The 19,397-nt window shown below is 48.3% G+C and overlaps 2 protein-coding genes across 5 annotated transcripts in view; one reads left to right on the forward strand and one right to left on the reverse strand.

Annotated features, from left to right (window-relative positions):
• Nucleotides 1–3,378, reverse strand: part of CEP126 (centrosomal protein 126) — a 60,666-nt gene extending 57,288 nt beyond the window's left edge. For all 4 annotated transcript variants that reach the window (XM_045019226.1, XM_045019218.1, XM_045019209.1 and 1 more), the window contains exons 1-2: nucleotides 3,102–3,378; nucleotides 1,020–1,139 (exon numbers count right to left, since the gene is read on the reverse strand). In XM_045019226.1, coding sequence (XP_044875161.1) covers nucleotides 1,020–1,139; nucleotides 3,102–3,259 — 278 coding nt within the window. In that variant the 5' untranslated portion in view covers nucleotides 3,260–3,378. The remainder of the gene's footprint in view (nucleotides 1–1,019; nucleotides 1,140–3,101) is intronic.
• Nucleotides 3,169–19,397, forward strand: part of ANGPTL5 (angiopoietin like 5) — a 39,329-nt gene continuing 23,100 nt past the window's right edge. The window contains exon 1 of the mRNA XM_045019372.1: nucleotides 3,169–3,325. The gene's annotated coding sequence lies outside the window, so the exon portion shown is untranslated. The remainder of the gene's footprint in view (nucleotides 3,326–19,397) is intronic.

Consider the following 19,397-nt stretch of genomic DNA (forward strand, 5'->3'; position numbering starts at 1 on the left):
TCCCTCTCAATGGAACAATCAGGAAGAAAGAATGAGTTAAAACTCAAGGAGCTTCCTAGTCCCTACATTATTTTTCCCACAAAGGGGAACAGTGGCTCTTGATTTTCAAGTTTTCTATATTTTGTATATTTCACAGTTTATTCACACTAAGAACTTTACAACTTTCAGACTGCTGAGCAGAACAAAATAGGTACAGTTTCCCTTTCATCTTCCACTTGTTAACCTGTCACAACACACTTACAGTTCAACCACTGATAAATTATATCTCAGCTGCCATAGAAATAAGCAATTATTTATTTGATATACATCATACCTACATTATTTAAGTAATAATTTTACCTGGATCATAATCTAGAAACACAGCACATTTCTTAAGGCTACTATTATAATGGAATTCTTATGCAAGTACATATAACATCTACATGAATACCAATTTAATGACAGTAGTCCACTATAATACACAGACTTCTAGAGTTTTTTCAAAGGTCATCAGTCAAAATGATGTGTTTGATCATTTTTAGCCAACTGTCATGTTTTTGCATACAACAAGTATTAGGAAAGGTAGAAAATTCAGAGTTGCCATTTAAAATACCCACAAGATGACTGTTACAAATAAAATAAAAAAGGTCCAATCCTGCATTTGTTACAAACTCAGAGCTCCCACTAAAGCCAATGAGAGTTTTGAGAACACAAGGAATACAGATGAGGCCCAGGAGATGATGAAATATTGCTAAAGGGAGGTAATTCTGATCAACAAAGCTAATTAAAGAAAAAAGTTTCCATAATAATGAGAAACTCTGAAGAAGACTCACACTATTCTTTTCATATTTTGGGTGTCCTGTAACAACAAACTAATCCTCGATTTCTCTGGAATGGAGCTGTGCTACTATTTAGATCCATAGATTTTTTTAAAATGTGAGAATAACAATATCAATATATCAAATATCTAACAACTTGACTAAGTCCTTACAAAACAAAATACAAACAACCCTCCCAAACCAAATTCCATAATTACTTACTTTCTTCTTCTGTTTGTCTCTATACAAAGTTTTCGTGCCCGACTCCGACATATTTTTTGATCCTCTAATAATGCTTCACGCTCTTCTTCTAAATCTCTTTCAAGAAGAAATTTCAAAGTTCTGACCATGGCATTATGTTAAAGACAACAGAAAATGTAGGTAAAATCCTTGAAATTCCTATGCAGTATTCTTATTAAGTTTCAGAATGATTACAAAAGAGTTTGCAGTCTTAGGTACAGATTTAAAATTGGACTTTTCATGGGTATAATAGCATGTTTGCACGGATCCTTTTGCATGACGAGCCTTATGTACTTCTTTGAGAAAGTGTAAACTATCCATGAGCAACTAAAAGATGATGATTCCTCAGATTACCAGTAATTACACAATAGCTCCTTATCACAAATGTATAATTTTAAATAAAGGTACTGCCTTAATTTACATACACTAAGATGGTAACTCCATCACTTAGTTTCTGGCTTTGCACTCTGGGTTTATGATGTTACCACATGGAATTACAGCTTTATTATGTAGAGTTGAGGATACATCATTTCTTATTATCTGAACTAGCTACCATACAGCAAGGTTATCAAAGGGAAAATATTTCTTAAAATTACATTAAAAATCCCTACATGGTCATTGTTTAATCTGTAATGTAATGAGTAATTCCAACTCAAAATTATTTAATATTCTTTCTTAAAATACATATCTATACAGTAAATGTCAAGCTGGATACAATATTTGCCTTATCTTAGCATTGTGTCCTTTACTTTCCTGAGGCACCAATACACACACATTAATGTTTTATTTAATATAATCTGTTTAAGGAATTTGTAAAGTGCCTGTCATTATAATACTGAGGCCTGGGATTTTCAAAGCAACCCAAAGGATTGAAGCATCCAACTCCCATTAAAATTCAATGGGAGTTGAGTGCCTGACCACCTTAGGCCTCTTTGAAAGTCCTAGCTGCCAGTCTAAAATATAATCTTTGTATTTTGGATCATGAAATGTTTGGATCAGAGATTGAGTGTTTTTCTTTGTCTTATTCAAAACCAAGCACGTCACTACTTAACAAATAAATAATAATAGTATCTAATCAGATACTGCCCATATGCTTAGCCATTACAGCAATGGGTGCCGTAGAAATACGATTAGGCACAAAGATTATACAGACAGCAGGGAAACAAACACATAGGCTAGACATTTCTGGTAGTTGCCAACCACTGTATTACCACTGGTATAGTTGCACCAAGGGTAGCAGTAGTTGGAGCAAAAATGCACACAGAGCACAGGCTGTTATTGCTATGTTGTCTAATCAGAGCAAGTCTCAGTGACACAGTAGTAAAAATACTGCTGAGCATGAGTGTCCTGTCTACACTAGGACTCCCATCATTTCCATCACAGGTAAAGCTGAATCAAACTGTGCAACAGTGAGATATGTCCTCAAAATATCTACTGTATGCACGACTAGAGAAAGAGAGAAAGTTCAAACCAAACTAAAACCAAATGGTTTTAGTTACTGTTTTATTCTCCTTGATGTAAAAAGAGACTGCTTTTATGCCCATGTATCTTGCTGTAATATCACAATATCTTGCTGCAAGATGATCAAAATGGTTCCTTCTAGCTTTAGACTCCAAGAATAACCCCATATTGCCACGACACTGGGGGGCACCACAGGGACTGGGTACCTTGGGTACCCTGACAATAGTGTAAGCAGGTCCCTCTTGTAAAACCACTGGGGAGGATATTGCCCATCCATGGGACAAACCCCACCCACATGTCAACCTGAGGGCTGTTGAGCAATCCTGAGTCCCACCCACCCCAGGGTGCCTGTCCTACCTATTCCTGAGGCAACCACCTCTTGGGACTTCTGAATCAAGCCTCTCCCGCACATCCCCAGTGACCCCAGCCTCCCTCCTCAAGGGACTCATTCCGTGCCCCTCCTCCCCCAGAGAGCCTGTCGCTGGGGCCCGTCTCCCCCTCCTCCAACATTCCCGGGGGGCGGGGCGGGGCGCGTCGCGGGGGGCCCGCCAGCCCTCCCCCCGCGCAGCCCGCGTGGCCATGCCCCGGACCCGCGAAGGATACGCGCACGCGCTGCCCGCGAAGGCGCCGGCCTGGCTCTGGAGGGCGCTGTCCGGCTCGGGGCGGAAGAGGCTCCTCCAGCCGGGGCCGCCCGGGGCCGCCGAGCCCGGCTCCCGCTGTGCGGGGCTGACGCCCCCCGCGGCCCTCACGCCGGGCTCCATTCAGCCCCGCCGGGCCGCCCCCATGACAGCTGCTGCCGCCGGCCCGCTCGGTCCCTCACACGCCGGGTCAGTGCTGGGCCGGGGCGCCCACGGCTCCGGGGCTCTGCCGCCCCGCCGCCATCTTGGCAACCAGAGACGCCGCTTCCTTCGCAACGGAAACCAGGGACGACGCGAGGGGAGGGGGAGGAGCCTGGGCACCGTCGGCAAAGGAGACGGGGGCGGGGCCTGAGCGGGGGTAAGGCTGGGGCGGGGAGGGGGAGGAGCTGAGAGCGAGGGCGGGGCCCGAGAAGGGGGCGGGGCTAGGGGCAGGGAGGGGGAGGAGCTGGGAGACAGGGAGGGGCCCGGGAAGGAGGCGGGGCTAGGAGCAGGGAGGGGCTGGGAGAGAGGGTGGGGCCTGAGTAGAGGGCGGGATAGGAGCTGAAGGGGTTTGGCTGAGAATTGCAGGGAGAAGCACGTGGGAGACTGTTGCTAACAGGGCTGGCGCTAGGCGCCAGCATTCCCAGCATGTGCTTGGGGTGGCCCTTTTCAAGGGGCGGCAATCCAGCTTTTTTTTTGCTTTGGTGGCAGCAAAAAACCTGGAGCCGGCCCTGATTGCTAACGCTGCTAACCTGTTAAAAAACTTTAAACATCCAAAAGATGAGTTTTTAAAAAAATGTGCATTTGGGGTTCTTTTTATTTCCTGTCTAATTTTTGAGGCTTTAAGGGGTCATGTTTTCTAAGAAAATTACGGTGCTTCTTTAAAAAAAATGAAAGGTGAATTTCAATGTGATTCTTGGAGCTGGGGCTTTACAAAAACACCAAACGTGTGATAAAATTGCGGGAGCTGGTAATACTGGGACACTTTTATGGGTAAATCATGTTAACAGTTTTGCCAACTCTCATAATTTTCTCAGAAGTCTTGTGATTTCTTCTTAAAGCCCCAGCTCCATGACTTGTATCTGGTAAGACTGTCTGCTTGTGTAACCCACACACCTCTTGGGAGTGGTGCTCTGTCCCATCTAGTAGCACCGAGACTATTTAGAGAGAGATTAATGAGTCTGCTCTACAGCCTTAGCTAAGAAGGGTCATGTGGCTTTTAGCTCATGCAGCAGATGCTCATGCACTAAGCTCCAGAGGTTCCAGCTTCAATCCCACCCGCCGACAACTGGAGTCTGTCGAGGTTAAAAGTGGGGGCTCATCCAGGATTTCAACAGGGAAGTCTCTGACGCTCGGGATATGCTTCCTCAGCTAGGGGAAGTATGTAACCTACACACCTCCTGGGTGTTCTACTTTGTCCATCTAGTGGCACCGAGACCACTTAGAAAGAGATTAATGAGTCTGCTCTACAGTCTTAGCTAAGGGCCATGTGGCTTTTAGCTCATGCAGTAGAGGCTCATGCATTTATGTCCACAAGTCCTAGGTTCAATCCCACCCACCAATGACCAGGGCCTGTTGGTGTTACACTTGTTTTCTGCAAGTTTTTAGCTTTCATGTTTGCTGAGAAAAGCTGGAAAACCTGAGTGCACCTTGAAAAATAGAAGAATATCCTAAAGATGTTCCTATCCTAAAGATCCTATTCCAGGGGTCGGCAGCCTTTCACAAGTGGTGTGCCAAGTCTTCATTTATTCATTTTCATTTAAGGTTTCGCGTGCCAGTAATACATTTTAATGTTTTTTAGAAGGTCTCTATAAGTCTATATATTATATAACTAAACTATTGTCGTATATAAAGCAAACAAGGTTTTAAAAATGTTTAAGAAGCTTCATTTAAAATTAAATTAAAATGCTGATCTTACGCAGCCGGCCCACTCAGCCCGCTGCCGGCCTGGGGTTCCATTCACCTAGGCTGGCAGCGGGCTGAGCGGGGCCTGTGGCCGGGACCCCAGCTGGCAAGGGGCCAGCAGCCAGAACCCCAGACCAGCAGCGGGCTGAGCGGGACCAGCAGCTGGGACCCCAGACCGGCAGTAGGGGGCTAGGCCCGCTGCCAGGGGTGAGCTGGAGCCGGTTCGCACCGGTTCGCATGAACTCGTTGTTAAATTTAGAAGCAGTTTTAGAACCGCTTGTTAACTAGCTTCCCTGTGAGGGAAGCTTTGATGGGCTCTGCCTGGGAAGCCTGTAATTCCTCCTCCCGGCCACCGGGGGGCGCTGCGCTGTGCTGCGAGAGCCATGTGAGCTGCCTCCTGGCCCTGTTGCTGCTCCTGCTCTTTGGACCTCTGGCCCTGGGGCTCCGGCTGCTGCCCCGTGAGTCCCCGGCTGCCTCCTGCTGCTCCCAGCCCCTCCCCCCCGTGTGAGTATCTGCGCCCCTCCCCCGCCTTCCCTGCCCCCAGCCACCCCCTGCCCACAGCCAGCCCCTGCCCCCAGCCACCCACAGCCACCCCCTGCCCCCAGCCAGCCCCTGCCCCACCCCCTGCCCAGCCACCCGCAGCCACCCCCTGCCCCCAGCCACCCGCAGCCACCCCCTGCCCCCTGCCAGCCCCTGCCCACAGCCACCCGCAGCCACCCCCTGCCCCCAGCCACCCCCTGCTCCCAGCCACCCGCAGCCACCCCCTGCCCCCAGCCAGCCCTTGCCAGCCCCTGCCCCCAGCCAGCCACTGCCCCCACCCCCTGCCCCCAGCCACCCCCAGCCAGCCCCTGCCCACAGCTGCCCACAGCCGCCCCCTGCCCCACCCCCTGCCCACAGCCACCCGCAGCCAGCCCCTGCCCCCAGCCAGCCCCTGCCTGCAGCCACCCCCTGCCACAGCCACCCCCCTGCCCGCAGCTACTCGCAGCCACCCCCTGCCCACAGCCAGCCCCTGCCCCCAGCCACCCCCAGCCACCCCCTGCCCACAGCCGCCCTCTGCCCGCAGCCACCCCCAGCCAGCCCCAGCCAGCCCCTGCCCCCAGCCAGCCCCTGCCCACAGCCGCCCCCTGCCCACAGCCGCCTGCAGCCAGCCCCGCCCACAGCCGCCCTCTGCCCCCAGCCAGCCCCTGCCCACAGCCACCCCCCTGCCCACAGCCGCCCCCTGCCCCACCCCCTGCCCACAGCCGCCCCCTGCCCCACCCCCTGCCCACAGCCACCCGCAGCCACCCCCTGCCCACAGCCACCTGCAGCCCGACCGTCTGCATCACCTGCCCACAGCCAGCCCGTGTCACTCCCTGCCTCCAGCTAGCCCTGCCCCACGCCCCTATCTGCAGCCAGCCCCACATCCACTGGTGCCCTGCAGTTCCCAGGGCAGTAACCCTGCACACCTGCTTTAATGAGGGGGGGCAGGGAGCAGCTGGGACCCACACATGTGCACACCCTAGAGTGACCAGACAGCAAGTGTGAAAAATCGGGACGGGGGTGAGGGGTAATAGGAGCCTATATAAGAAAAAGACCCAAAAATTGAGACTGTCCCTGATCACCACCCACACATGTGAAACAGAGCTCATTTCTAGTTCAGCCCCATCTTTTTAAAAAAGAACTTTAGGTAGGGTTAAAATACATCTGTATTTTCCTGGACATGTCAGGCTTTTCGGTTCTTAATCACCTCCTGGGAAAATATGGACGTATGGTAACCCTATTGGTACAAAAAATACATGCTGTCGCACATCCCTTAAATCAGAACTTTTTATAGGGAACCCGTTGTTAAATCAGAACTTTTTATAGGGAACCCGTTGTTAAGATTTTGGCAGCTCATCACTGCCCGCTGCTGATATGGGTTTCTGTCCGACAGCTCCTGCCAGCCTGGGTCCTGGCCCTGCTCAGCCCGCTGCAGGTCTGGGGTCCCGGCCCTGCCCACATAGAGTGGGTACCTACCTTCTCCCTGGTTTTAGCCCATTCTCTTCCTCTCTCTCTGCACTGAGCTGAGGGTGGGAGTGCACTGAGCTGGGGGAGGGCTGGGGGTGAAGGAGCAGGCTGGGGGTTGGGGTGTAGAGTCTGGCCAGGAGCTAGAATGAGGGAGGGGGCTCAGGGTTGGGGCAGGAGGTTTGGGTGTGGAGTGCTTACCTGGGCAGCTCCCATTTGGTGTGAGGAGTGCAGGTGGGAATGTGTGTGTGGGGGTGCAGGAGCTTCAGTTTGGTGCTCAGGTGGGGGTGGGGATGTGGGGGGTTCAAGAGTCAGAGCATAGGGTGTGGGGGGCTGGGTATGTGTGGGGGGTGCAGGAGTCAGGGCAGGGGGATGGGTGTGTGTGAGGAGGGTGCAGGAGTCAGGGCAGAGAGATGGGGGCATGTGAGGGGGGTGCAAGAGTCAGGGCATGGAATATCAGGAAGCTGGGTATGTATGGGGGGTGCTGGAGTCAGGGTTGGGGTTGTGGGAGGTGCAGGGCTCAGGGCAGAGGGCTGGGGGGGTGGGGAGGTTCTGGAGTCAGGGCAGGGGGCTGGGGCGGTGGGCTGGAGTCGTGGGGATGCTCCCAGCCCTCTGCCCTGAGCAGCTCACAGGAGGGGGCTGGAGGGGATATGCCTTGATTCCACCCTCCTTCCCCAAGGCCCTGTCCCTGCCTCTTCTCCGGAGCAGCGAGCTCCCTACGGCTGCAGTTCTGGCTCCGCTTCTCCCCCTCCCTCTCCAGGGCCATCAGCTGTTTGGCCGCAGGGAGGGAGAGGAGGAGGGGCAGGAACCCAGCATGCTGGGGGAGGAGGTGGGGGAGGAGGGAGCTTGGCTGCCGGTGGAGGCTGCCTTGCAGCAGCAGCCGGCAGGACCAAGCTTCTGCACTCTGCACCCGCAGGAGAGAGCAGTGGCCAGGGGGTGGAGAAGAGCAGGCTGGGCCAGGCAGGATTTTTAATGGCACGCTGCTGCCTGCCGGGGTCCTGGCCGCTGTCCCCACCCAGCCTGCTGCCGGCCTGGGATCGGCAACAGGCTGAATGGGGCCGGTGGCCGGGACCCTGGCAGGCAGCAGTGTGCCATTAAAAATCGGCTTGCATGCCGTCTTTGGCACGCATGCCATAGGTTGCCGACCCCTGTTCTATCCTAAAGATTAGAAAACAATTTAATGAATTTAATCCAATCTCATGATTCTTTGAGGCCTGAACTAATTTTTGAATGCTTGGAGTTGGCAGTACTGACGTTGTTTCAAATGGGCCTTTTATTGGCTCAGAATGATGATATGGAGAACAATACTCATTGCTGCACTTTGCTTTCTTTTGGAGGCATTTGGGAGGATTTTGTTCTCCTTTCATTCCCTCCACACAGTACAGCACTTGGCATATAGACACTGCTCATCAGCAGGCAGGACAGCCAAGCTAGTGATGTGGCAGCACAGGGTGTTAACATGCTTAACTGGGAATGTTTACATGCTTTTAGAATAATATGAATTTTTTTCTCTAAAAAGTAAATAGCATTACCTGGGGTTCTATGTTTGTTGTCTCAACTATTTCCATATTGTTCTTGATTTATGGTAAAAGGATTTCATTTTCTACCTGTCCCCTCAGCCCTACAAACTCAGGCTGGATTCTTTGCTGTCTTGTTACTGAAAATAAAGATTTTGCAGATCAAAACATGCTTTAGTGAGCCTATTGCCTTCAGTGAGTTTGCACAGATGTAACTGATTACCTTAGTAAATAATTTTGTTTGTCGATGGTGCAGAACATAAAATAGAATTCAGCTCACTTTCTGCTAGCTGTGCTGACTTTGCAACGCTAAAATGAATAGACAGCAATGAACAATTATATTTGTAATTACAGTATGCAGTTATAACACATAATACAAAAAGGGAGCAGCTGTGTGGAATAAAAATGTACTGTTTGTTCCATTATTTTCAGAGAAGAACTGCACTTTAAGCAATAAGACAGAACAGGGTGTGTAATACTGGGATATTACCACACCTTGGATGAGATGTTAGCACAAGGCCAAATGCCCTGGTGATTTCCTGGCAAGGCACTTCTTGGAAGCTATGTTTGTTTTTAAACCACTTCTTCTCTTTCATAATGTGCAGCTGTTCTGTGGCTGTGCTGATGAGAATAAAAATAATACTTTGCATCTGAGTTCTTTTTTCAAAACTGCTTTACAGGGCTCACCATACTTTCTGAGGTAGGCATTATTATTACCATTTACAAGTGGGAAAACTGAAGCTCAAAAGGGTAAGCGACTTGCTTAAAAGTACCTGGCATATAAATGTCAGAGCTGAGACAAGACTCCAAGAATCCTGGCTCTCAAGTTAACTAAACACTAGCGCAATAGTCACCGTGTATGCTTTTCACCAGTACAAATTAGATAGAAAGCATTAACAAAACAGAATAGTAATATTTCACACCCACTTTTAAATTGGGAATATTGTCACAATTCAGGGCAACTGTACCTGTATTTCACCTCAATGTTCCAGCAAGGGTATCCACTCTCAGGCTTCCAGCTCCCCAGCCGTTGCTTTTCTGGGAGGAGTCCCATATCTCTCTCCCTTCTGAATGGATTATTGCCAAGCTGCACAGTTCCCTGCCTTCACTGGGTCATGTCCAACACAGGCAGATTTACCAAGGACATCTGCTTGCTTTCTCATCAGAGACAGTTATCAGGTGTAATTGCTACAGTTATAAGGCACCACACAGTTCTTTCTATGAAAGCCTATTTTATTCTTCAGGTAAAAGCATTACAGAGAAAACATAGTAAAAACAATTAAAGATCCTACATGCATGCTAATAAGCTCACCAGAGTTCAACTTAACATGGATTCTGGGAGGTGCAGTCCTTCAACCCTCCACCCAAGGGGATTCTTTGCAGTTACCAGTTCCTCAGAGCTTCCGCTCAGAACAAGCACGCAGTCTTATGAGGCCTCAGTAGGCCCAGTCCTTCCATCCCTGTCATAAAGATTGGGGCCCTCCGTGGACCAGGAATCCTGTCCATTTGATTTATGAGGAAGAAGGCCATGAGTCAGTTTAAAACCAGACTATTTATCCAAAAAACATTTCTTTGCTTGTTGGTCCCTGGAGAATCCAGTTTGAACTAGTATATGTGAACCTTAAATATCTCCATCTCTGGAGATATTTAAGAGTAGGTTAGATAAATGTCTATCCGGGATGGTCTAGACCAGGGATGGGCAAACTATGGCCCGCGGGCCGGATCCGGCCCTTCAGGGCTTTGGATCCGGCCCGCGGGATTACCCCTGGTGGTGCTGCGGGCCCGGCGCTGCTCTCAGAAGCAGCCCCCGGGCCGGGAGGCAAAGGGCTCCATGTGCGCACGCAGAGCCCTCTGCCCCCCCCCAGGGGCCGCAGCACTTCCTGGAGTGGCGTGGGGACAGGGCAGGCATGCAGGGAGCCTGCCCTGGCCCTGGTGTGCGCCACTGCCACCCCGGAGCCACTTTAGGTAAGCGGCACCGGGCTGGAGCTCAAACCCCTCCTGCCCCCCGCCCCCCAACTTCCTGCCCTAAGCCCTCTGCCTGCACCTCGCACCCCTCCTGCACCCACCTCCCTGCCCTGAGCCCCTTTCTGCACTCCTGTGCATTCCAACCACCTGCCCTGAGCTCCCTGCTGCACCCTGCACCCCGTGCACCCCAACTCCCTGCCCTGAGCCCCATCCTGCACTCCGTACCCCTCCTGTACCCCAACCCCCTTCCCTGAGCCCCCTCTTACACTCTGCACCCCTTCTCTGCCCCAATCCCTTGTCCTGAGCCCCTTCCTCCACATCCCGCACTCCACCCGCCCTGCCCCGGCCCTGCATACAATTTCCTCACCCAGATGTGGCCCTCGCCCCAAAAAGTTTGCCCACCCCTGGTCTAGACAGTATTTTGTCCTGCCATGAGGGCAGTGGACTGGACTCGATGACCTCTCGAGGTCCCTTCTAGTCCTAGAATCTATGAATCTATGAATAAACCTTTCCAGGGACGTAGCTTCAAGGGCTGATAACGGGGGAAGTACATTAGCACCTTCCTCCCTACTAGAGAACATATACAATTGCATTTTTAATACAATATACCCCAAAAGGTATTAATCTTAATTCAATAAAGTTTAATGTAATTCAGTAAAATGTATCTTAATTCCTTAAGGTTTGTCCAGGATACTACAGGATATTGTCAGTCTGTCACATATTTTGTGAAGTCCTGTCCCTTTAAATGTTTGAGCAATGCCCCCCTAAACAGTACAAAGCCTCATTTTTGTGGTACATTCAGTTTTGCAGACAGAACAATAAAGTGAGCCAAGCAGACATCTGTGTTTCTATCAGCTCCCCCTGTGTCTGTGTCTCTCTCTTTCTCTGCTGGGTCCAAATGTATCATCTGGCGACACAGGATTTCTATCCCGCAAGTGTCCACTGCTGTCTCAGCCTGAAGAACAAGAAAAAGTAAGCAAATAATACTATATAAAAAGTGTGACATTTCACCTTGAGGAACAAGATGACAGACTGCTGCTTTTTGCACCTGGGACAGCATGAGCCAGATAGCTAGAGAGGGGAAGTGGACAAATAAAGACAGAACAAAGGATAAGGGTACTGCAATTACTACCAGAGCTATTCAAACATGAAACAGTGAAGGGAAAGTAAGCAGATATATTGATTGACCACATGTAAGCAGGCAGAGGGAGAAAGAGCTTAGCCTGCACTGAGGATCTATAGCCAGCAGAGGGAGTCCAAGAACAGCCCAAGGAAGAATTCTGAAATCTGCAGTGTTGGCACACAGCCAGAAAAGGAAGAAGGAGTACAGACAGTGCATTAACAACAACGAAACAGTTTCCTGTGGCACAAAAGAAATCCAGAGGACGTCCAACAGGAGAGCAGAGAAAATGGCAACTTTTGTAGGGACTGTTGGTGAATTCAACCACAGCTGCAAATCATGGGTGGTGTACCTTGAATATTCTGAGTAATTTTTAACCTGCAACACCATTCCAGATAGACAAAGAGTTTCAAATTTGCTGACAATGATGAGACTGAAGGCTTATGGACTGTTGTGTGACCTATTGGCTACTGTGCATGGAACTGTCACATATGCTGAAGCTACTGCAGCAATGCAGGAACATTTTTCTCCTACCCCACTGATTATAGTGGAACAATATCGGTTTAATTGGCAACATCAGGGAAGTGAAGGGTCGATAGCGCAGGTTGTTGCTGCTCTAAGGAAGTTGTCAGAGCATTGTCAGTTTGGACAAACATTGAGTGATGTCTTGTGTGACCAATTAGTCTTCGGATTATGCAATGATCAGCTCCAGAAGGTTACTGATTGTATCAGTGCTTACATTCAAGAAGGCCGTTGAAGTAGCAGTTGCAATGGAAACTGCAGAGAAGGGTTCTATGGAAATTAGGGTGAACTGAGATGTTCACCTGCTGCATCAGCGTGACAGAGGACCACACGAATGTAAAGAATTTCCATGTGGCTGTTGTGCACAACCTACACACACTGAGAAGGACTGCTGGGCATACCAAGCTATTTGCACAAAGTGCCAGAAGAAAGGACACACTGCCATGACCCGTCGTACAGTTCAGTGACCAGCAACACAGAGTAACCATACATCCAAGAAGACACCTCTGAAGCCTGAACCTAAGAAAGGACAGAAATCAGGAATTCATAAGTTGAAAAAAGACAAGAGCTTTAGTGACATTGACCAAGACCTAGCACTACACATGTTATTAGAAGTTGGAGTCAGAAATGGCTTTGGCTCACGCCTTTGTTCAAAGAATCTCCTACAAGAATAGAGCTTGATACTGGAACTGCTGTTTCATTGATTTCTGCCTGTACCTATCATCATTCTTTGTCACAATCGTCTCTGGAAGAAACCTCCACAGTTTTGAAGACTTATACCAGAGAAAATTTAGGATACCCCAAAAAGGATACCCCAGGTGAAAGTTAAACTAGATGGACAATCTGTTGTTTTAACCTTGTATGTGACTGAAGAAAAATATCCACCATTATTTGGCAGATCTTGGGTTGAGGAGCACAAAGAGAATTGGACTGAGATCAAGGTGATCACAAAAGCATCTTGAAATATTCAAGAAATACTGGACAGACTGAAGTTTTTGAAAAAGAGCTTGAACAGATGAGCAATGTGTCAGTGAAGCTCAGTGTTAAGTCTGACAGCCGGCCAAAATATTGCAAGACCATAGTTATGCCTTATACTCTGAGGCCGCTGGTAGAAGCTGATTTGCTCCATTTAGTAAACACTGGCATCCTGTCACTGGTTTCACACAGTGAGTGGGCTACGCCCATGTACCAGTGATCAAGAGTGATGGCTCCATTTAAATTTGTGGAGATTTCAAATTAACACTGAATGCAGTTTTATCTGCAGACCAGTATCTACAACCTTGTATGGAAGATTTGTTTGCTACTCTTAGTAAAGGACAGTGTTTCAGTAAATTAGATTTGCTCAATGCATACTTACAAATGGAGCTTGATTCGGCATCTTGCAGATATCTCACAATCAGTACAGAAAAAGGCTAATTTTGTTACAGGTTGACTTTAGGTATCACATCAATACCAGCCCTCTTCCAGAAAGCCAGGGATGAGATCCTGAAGGGACTGAATGGAGTTCAGTGCTACTTGAATGACATTCTTGTTACAGGAAAGGATCAAGGGGATCATGTTTGAGAAAGAGAAGGCAGCTCTTGAAGTGCCAACTTCATAAAATGTGTCACAATTACATTCATTCTTAGGATTGCTTCATTACTACAGCAAATTTCTGCCTAATCTGGTGACAGTAGTGGTGTTGTTACATAAACTCTTACAAGCAAATTAAAAAATGGAAATGGACTAAATAATGTGAGTGTGCATTTAGAGAAGCAAAGAAACTGCTGATATCAGCCAAAGTTTTTATGGACTTTGATGCTTCACTACCATTACAATTGGCTTGTGATGCTTCACCATATGGAGTGGGTGAAGTTCTTTCCCATAGTTTTCCTAATGGCATGGAGAAACCAATGGGAGAAATTTTGGTACCAGATGCAGTTAATTCTGTACCAGTCCAGTTGATTCCTGTTGTTCAGGACACTTCAGTACCACGGTCACCATGTTATCCCAAGAGAGTTGAAAAAACAGTTGTTCACCTGAATTTATAAATTGTTTAGTTAGTGAGTTGCTATTTCAAGTAGAATAGTCCCTTGCAGTTTAAGAATCTGTGATAGTCCACCTGCAACTTTTAGTTAGGCTATGTAGTGTTTCATGTTAGCCATGTAAATGATAATGTATATGTGTTTAGAAAGCTTTTAAAAGTAGGATGAAGACATGTGATGTCCTGTCTCTTTAAATCTTTGAGCATTTCTGCCTACCCAGTGCAAAGCCTCACTTTTATGTTCATTTCAGTTTTGCAGCCATAACAATAAAGTGAGCATGGTAGACACAGGGACGGCTCTAGGTATTTTGCCGCCCCAAGCACGGCAGGCAGGCTGCCTTCGGCGGCTTGCCTGTGGAGGGTCCGCCAAAGCCGCGGGACCAGCGGACCCTCCGCAGGCAAGCCGCCGAAGGCAGCCTGCCTTCCGCCCTCGTGGCAACCGGCAGAGCCCCCCCCGCCCCCCGCAGCTTGCCGCCCCAAGCACGGGCTTGGCATGCTGGGGGCTGGAGCCGCCCCTGGGTAGACAGCTGTATTTCTATCAGCTCCCTCTGTGCCTGTGTCTATGTCCCTCTCTGCTGGGTCCAAATATAACATTTGTGACTAAATAAAGTGTAATACTGAATAACCCCTGCTTACTTGTTGCTTCTGTGAGGTATCTCCACTTATGATTTGACCCACAGTTCACTTCTTTAATCCATGTATTTATTCTTGTTTGATAAAGTTTATGTCAGAAAAGCTTTATTAGCCCTTAATCAACATCTTTCATTTGAACAGAGTTGTTAATAGGGCTGTAGAACAGTCTGGCTAGAATTCTAAACCTATCTGAAATCTGGGAAAATTCAAGTTCAAATCCTAACCATAAAAAAATCAGCCTAGATCTGTGAATAGTTACAGACCTGAACTGACAAAATTTGCACATCCCAAGCCTCCTGGCAAACAGCTGTCCCAGCCTGCAGGACCCTCAGCTTTACCTTATTTACCTTCTGGGGATTGCAGGAGAGAGCAATGGTGGGGATTTACATGTCTTCTGGGCCTCCTCTTCCTATTTCCTAATGGCTTGGATCAGTGATGAGCTGCCAAAATCTTAACAACTGGTTCCCTATAAAAAGTTCTGATTTAAGGGGGGGAGCGGGGGAGGGGCCGGGGCAGGAGGAGACATACTCGTGGGGCCAGGGCCCCTGCAGGGCCTGGGGCAAATTGCCCCACTTGCCCCCCCCCCCCGGCAGCCCTAGAGCTTGCAGCCCCCTCCCCCCTTACATTGCCGGCAGCTCAAAGCAGCAGGATGACTCCGGAGCTCAGCTGAGCTGCCCAGCTGATGCCGGCGGCTGGCCATGCTGCAGTTGGGGGAAAGCGGGGGAAGGGCCGGGGGAGCCTCAGCCTCCCCAGCTAGGAATCCTGGGAGCAACAGGATGGTCCGGCCCGCAGACCGGAGTTCTTTGCCCACTCCCTGGCCCTTTAACAACCGGTTCTCCACGGAGGTCTAATTTTAGCAACCGGTTCTTGGGAACCTGTGGGGCTTGGATGCCCCCTTGTAGAGGGTCTTCAAGGTCTTCCACAGGTGGCTTCTTCCACATCTTTTAGCTTTGGTGGGGGTGGAGGGGAATGAGGACTCTCTCCAAATCCATATAGTTCTTGAGGGATAGGAAGCAGCCTAATCCCAGCCCTCCACAAAACAGAAGGAATAGGGAAGTGCTCCCAATCTCCCTTCAGTAGCTAATATACTAAGTCATGGGAAGGTACAGTCCCCATAAACTTTAGTGTGATTGCTAGGGCCTCAACCTTCAAGTGAACTGGCAGGATTTGTTGTAATATCCAACCCTATGAAAGGAGCTACAGTATCCAGTTTGTGTAACCCACATGAATCAAACCCAGCAGGGCTTATTTACTTATAATTGTTAAAACTCAATGATTGTTTATTTAATAAAGTATTTGTTTTATTGTTTTATTAAATCTAATTATCTATAATTGCAATGAGGCTGGTGGCAATCACCATTACTGAGGTTGCCTAACATTTCCAATTATAACCCTCTATTTTCAGTTGCTTACAACTTTACTAAACTTAAACCATTCAGGCTAAAAATGTCCATGCTTGGTCTCTGTCTCAGGTTTATTTATTTTTATGTTTTGGCAAAAATGGTTCACCCTTTTTTTAGTGTGAGGTTAAGGGAAAATAGATTGTTAATTTTTTTTAAGGAAAAACTAGAGCGCCTCAGGTTTTTTCATCAGGAACCTAACATTTGTCCTAGGATCCTAGAGGTCCTTTTCCTGTATCTATGAAAATCCATTCTGATTGGGCCAGATTATAACAGCCACACTAAATCACATTTGCACACATGCACTGGAGCTTGTTGGAGGCTGGATGTCAAAATCGCTGAACACTGCATCTGCACTGAGCATGTTCTCCAGTACTCTGAATCAGCCACAGAGACTAGCCTCAAACCCCTGTCTGGGACATGACAAAATGGATTGTCTTTTAATTCTGGTATTTCCTAACTACGGAATCCTTTACTTTGCAACTTCATTTCATAGATAGATTCCGAGGCCAGAAGAGACCACTGTGATCATCTAGTCCAGGGATCAGCAACCTTCGGGCCACGGCCCACCAGGGTAAGCACTCTGGCGGGCTGGCAGGGCTGGCTCTAGGCACCAGCGTTCCAAGCATGTGCTTGGGTAGGCACTTTTGAAGAGGTGGCACTCTGGTTCTTTGAGGCAGCACTTCTGAAGAAGTGGCACTCTGGCCTTTTTTTTTTTTTTTGCTTCAGTGGCGGCACACTCTGGCCTTTTTTTTTTTTTTTGCTTGGGGCGGCAAAAAATCTGGAGCCGGCCCTGCAGGCTAGGCCAGTTTGTTTACCTGCCGCGTCCGCAGGTTCGGCTGATCGCGGCTCCCAGTGGCCGTGGTTCGCCACTCCAGACCAATGGGGGCTGCGGGAAGCAGTGCGGACCGAGGATGTGCTGGCCGCTGCTTCCTGCAGCCCCCATTGGCCTGGAGTGGTGAACCGCAGCCAGTGGGAGCCACGATCGGCCGAACCTGTGGACTTGGCAGGTAAACAAACTGGCCCAGCCCGCCAGGGTAAGCACCCTGGCGAGCCGCATGCCAGAGGTTGCCGATCCCTGATCTAGTCTGACCTCCTGTATAACATAGGCCGCAGAACTTCCCCAAAATAATTCCTAGAGCATATCTCTTAGAAAATCGTCTAATCTTGATTTAAAATTGCCACCGATAGAGAATCCATCACAACCCTGGTAACCTGTTCCAATGGTTAATTACCCTATGCCTTATATCCATTCTGACTGTATCTAACTTCAACTTCCAGCTACTTCCACCATTTTAATGATGTATTAATTAACTTCAAATGTTGTATGTAACATGTTATAAACATCAGACATCATATATATACACACACGCTTGTAATACATATTTTCCAATAAACATGTCTCCAATAATCCATTGGAACTTAGTCAACTCTCTTATTAAATATTGAATTTAAGTTATAGGTCGGTACTTCAATACTTTTCTGTTCCAATGTAGTCAGTGGGAGTTTTGCCTGGTTGAGAGCAAAGATGAAGATTGTGGTTTTACAGCAAGCCTTGAGTAAGAGGTAGCTGTGCTGCTGCAGGAGCAGGCCAATCTGGTTCCCCATTTCTCCATGGGGAAGTAAATCTGTTGCAGTCATTTACCTTGTGTATCTTACTTGTCTCTATGCTTCAGCTCAGTGGTGGTGACTGGTGCTTGGAGTGGGGGTAGAGAACAGGCTCTGCCTACTTCCCCTCTACTTCTCACCCATGTGTACAGAAGAAGGAGTAAACATGCTATCTCCCTCCACACATTCTACTCCGGGCGGAATTCTGCACCAAAAAACTACAAATTCTGTGCACAATATTTTAAAAATCTGCATTTTTATTTTTTAAAATAATACTATACAATCATGCCAATTTCAATTATTTTGGTAATTTATTTCAAATACCTATCAGCAACTATGTCTGTAACAATACAGACACAAAAAAATTCCTCCTGGAGTAGAGAATTAAGGAAACCCCTACGACAACCCAGTTCCTATTTCTCTGCCCCCTCCCTCCAGAGCCCAGCAGCGGGGCCAGACACCCACACCCCCTCCCTCCAGAGCTCAGCTGCGGGGTGCTCCCCAGCCCAGACACTTGCACACACCCTCTACCCCCGAGCCTAGCTGTGGGGCACCCCCCAGCCCAGATACTCACATCCTCTTCCCCTATCCCTCAGAGCCCAGCTGTGGGGTGCCCCCTAGTCCAGACACCCGCAGCTCCTCCCCCTGGATCCCAGCTGCAGGCCTCCTGCCCAGACACTTGCACCCCATCCCCCACAGCGATCCAGAGGGAGAAACAGCCTGATTCTGGGTCCCGAGCTTGTGTGGATATTCCTGCATGCCACTTCCTTCCTTGAGGGCTCCCTTCCCATCCCCTGGCAGTGTGCTCTGCGAGGTCCAGCAGACTCTAGTGACAGTCAGCAGCTCTGCAGCTCATTTCTGTGGAGGAAAAGGAAATTCTGCGCAAAACCCATTAATTTCTGTGTAAATTCTGCATGTGCAGTGGCACAGAAGTCCCCTACGAGTAACATTCTCTGTAGTTAGCTGGTGCAGGGGAGTAAGATGCAGTCTTTCACCCCCTTACTTTCCTGTGTGGGCATGTCCCGTGGGGCACAATTTAGCTCTGTAAACCATGAGCAAGTAAGTTATTGGTGCTCTGATTAGATATTATTGTATCCTACTGACACTGTTACAGGGATGCTATGAAGCCCATTTGAACAAATTAGGGTCTGATTTTGAGAGATGTTGAGCATCCGTAGCTGCTATTGACTTGAGTGAGAGTTATAGGTTCTCCTGTCAGAGTCAGGTCACATACAGTATATTTTCATGCTGAAAAAAAAATCATTGGTACAAAATGGGATTTTTTAATAGCTATTTTCAAATCTTACTCCAGTCAGGGTTACTACAGCATATACCAATTGCTCACTAGCCATGATGTTCTCTTAATACAGTACCGCAGGCTGGGGATTTTCATGTATTGAACCATATCATACCAAATATCAATCCTCACATGTACTTGGATCACAGAAAATAGTAAAGTGGATCTTTACTAAACTTTCAAAACCAGTTCAGCTTTGAGGTGAAATCAAGCATGAGGAATTTCAGGCCCAAATTGTACTGTTCGATGTAAAAGATGTAAGTACCTGAATATAGGGCTTATAATTAGGGATTAATGGTTTAGGTGCTT

The sequence above is a fragment of the Mauremys mutica genome, chromosome 1 (genome assembly GCF_020497125.1).
Source record: "Mauremys mutica isolate MM-2020 ecotype Southern chromosome 1, ASM2049712v1, whole genome shotgun sequence".
In the NCBI taxonomy this organism is placed as follows: Eukaryota; Metazoa; Chordata; order Testudines; family Geoemydidae; genus Mauremys; species Mauremys mutica.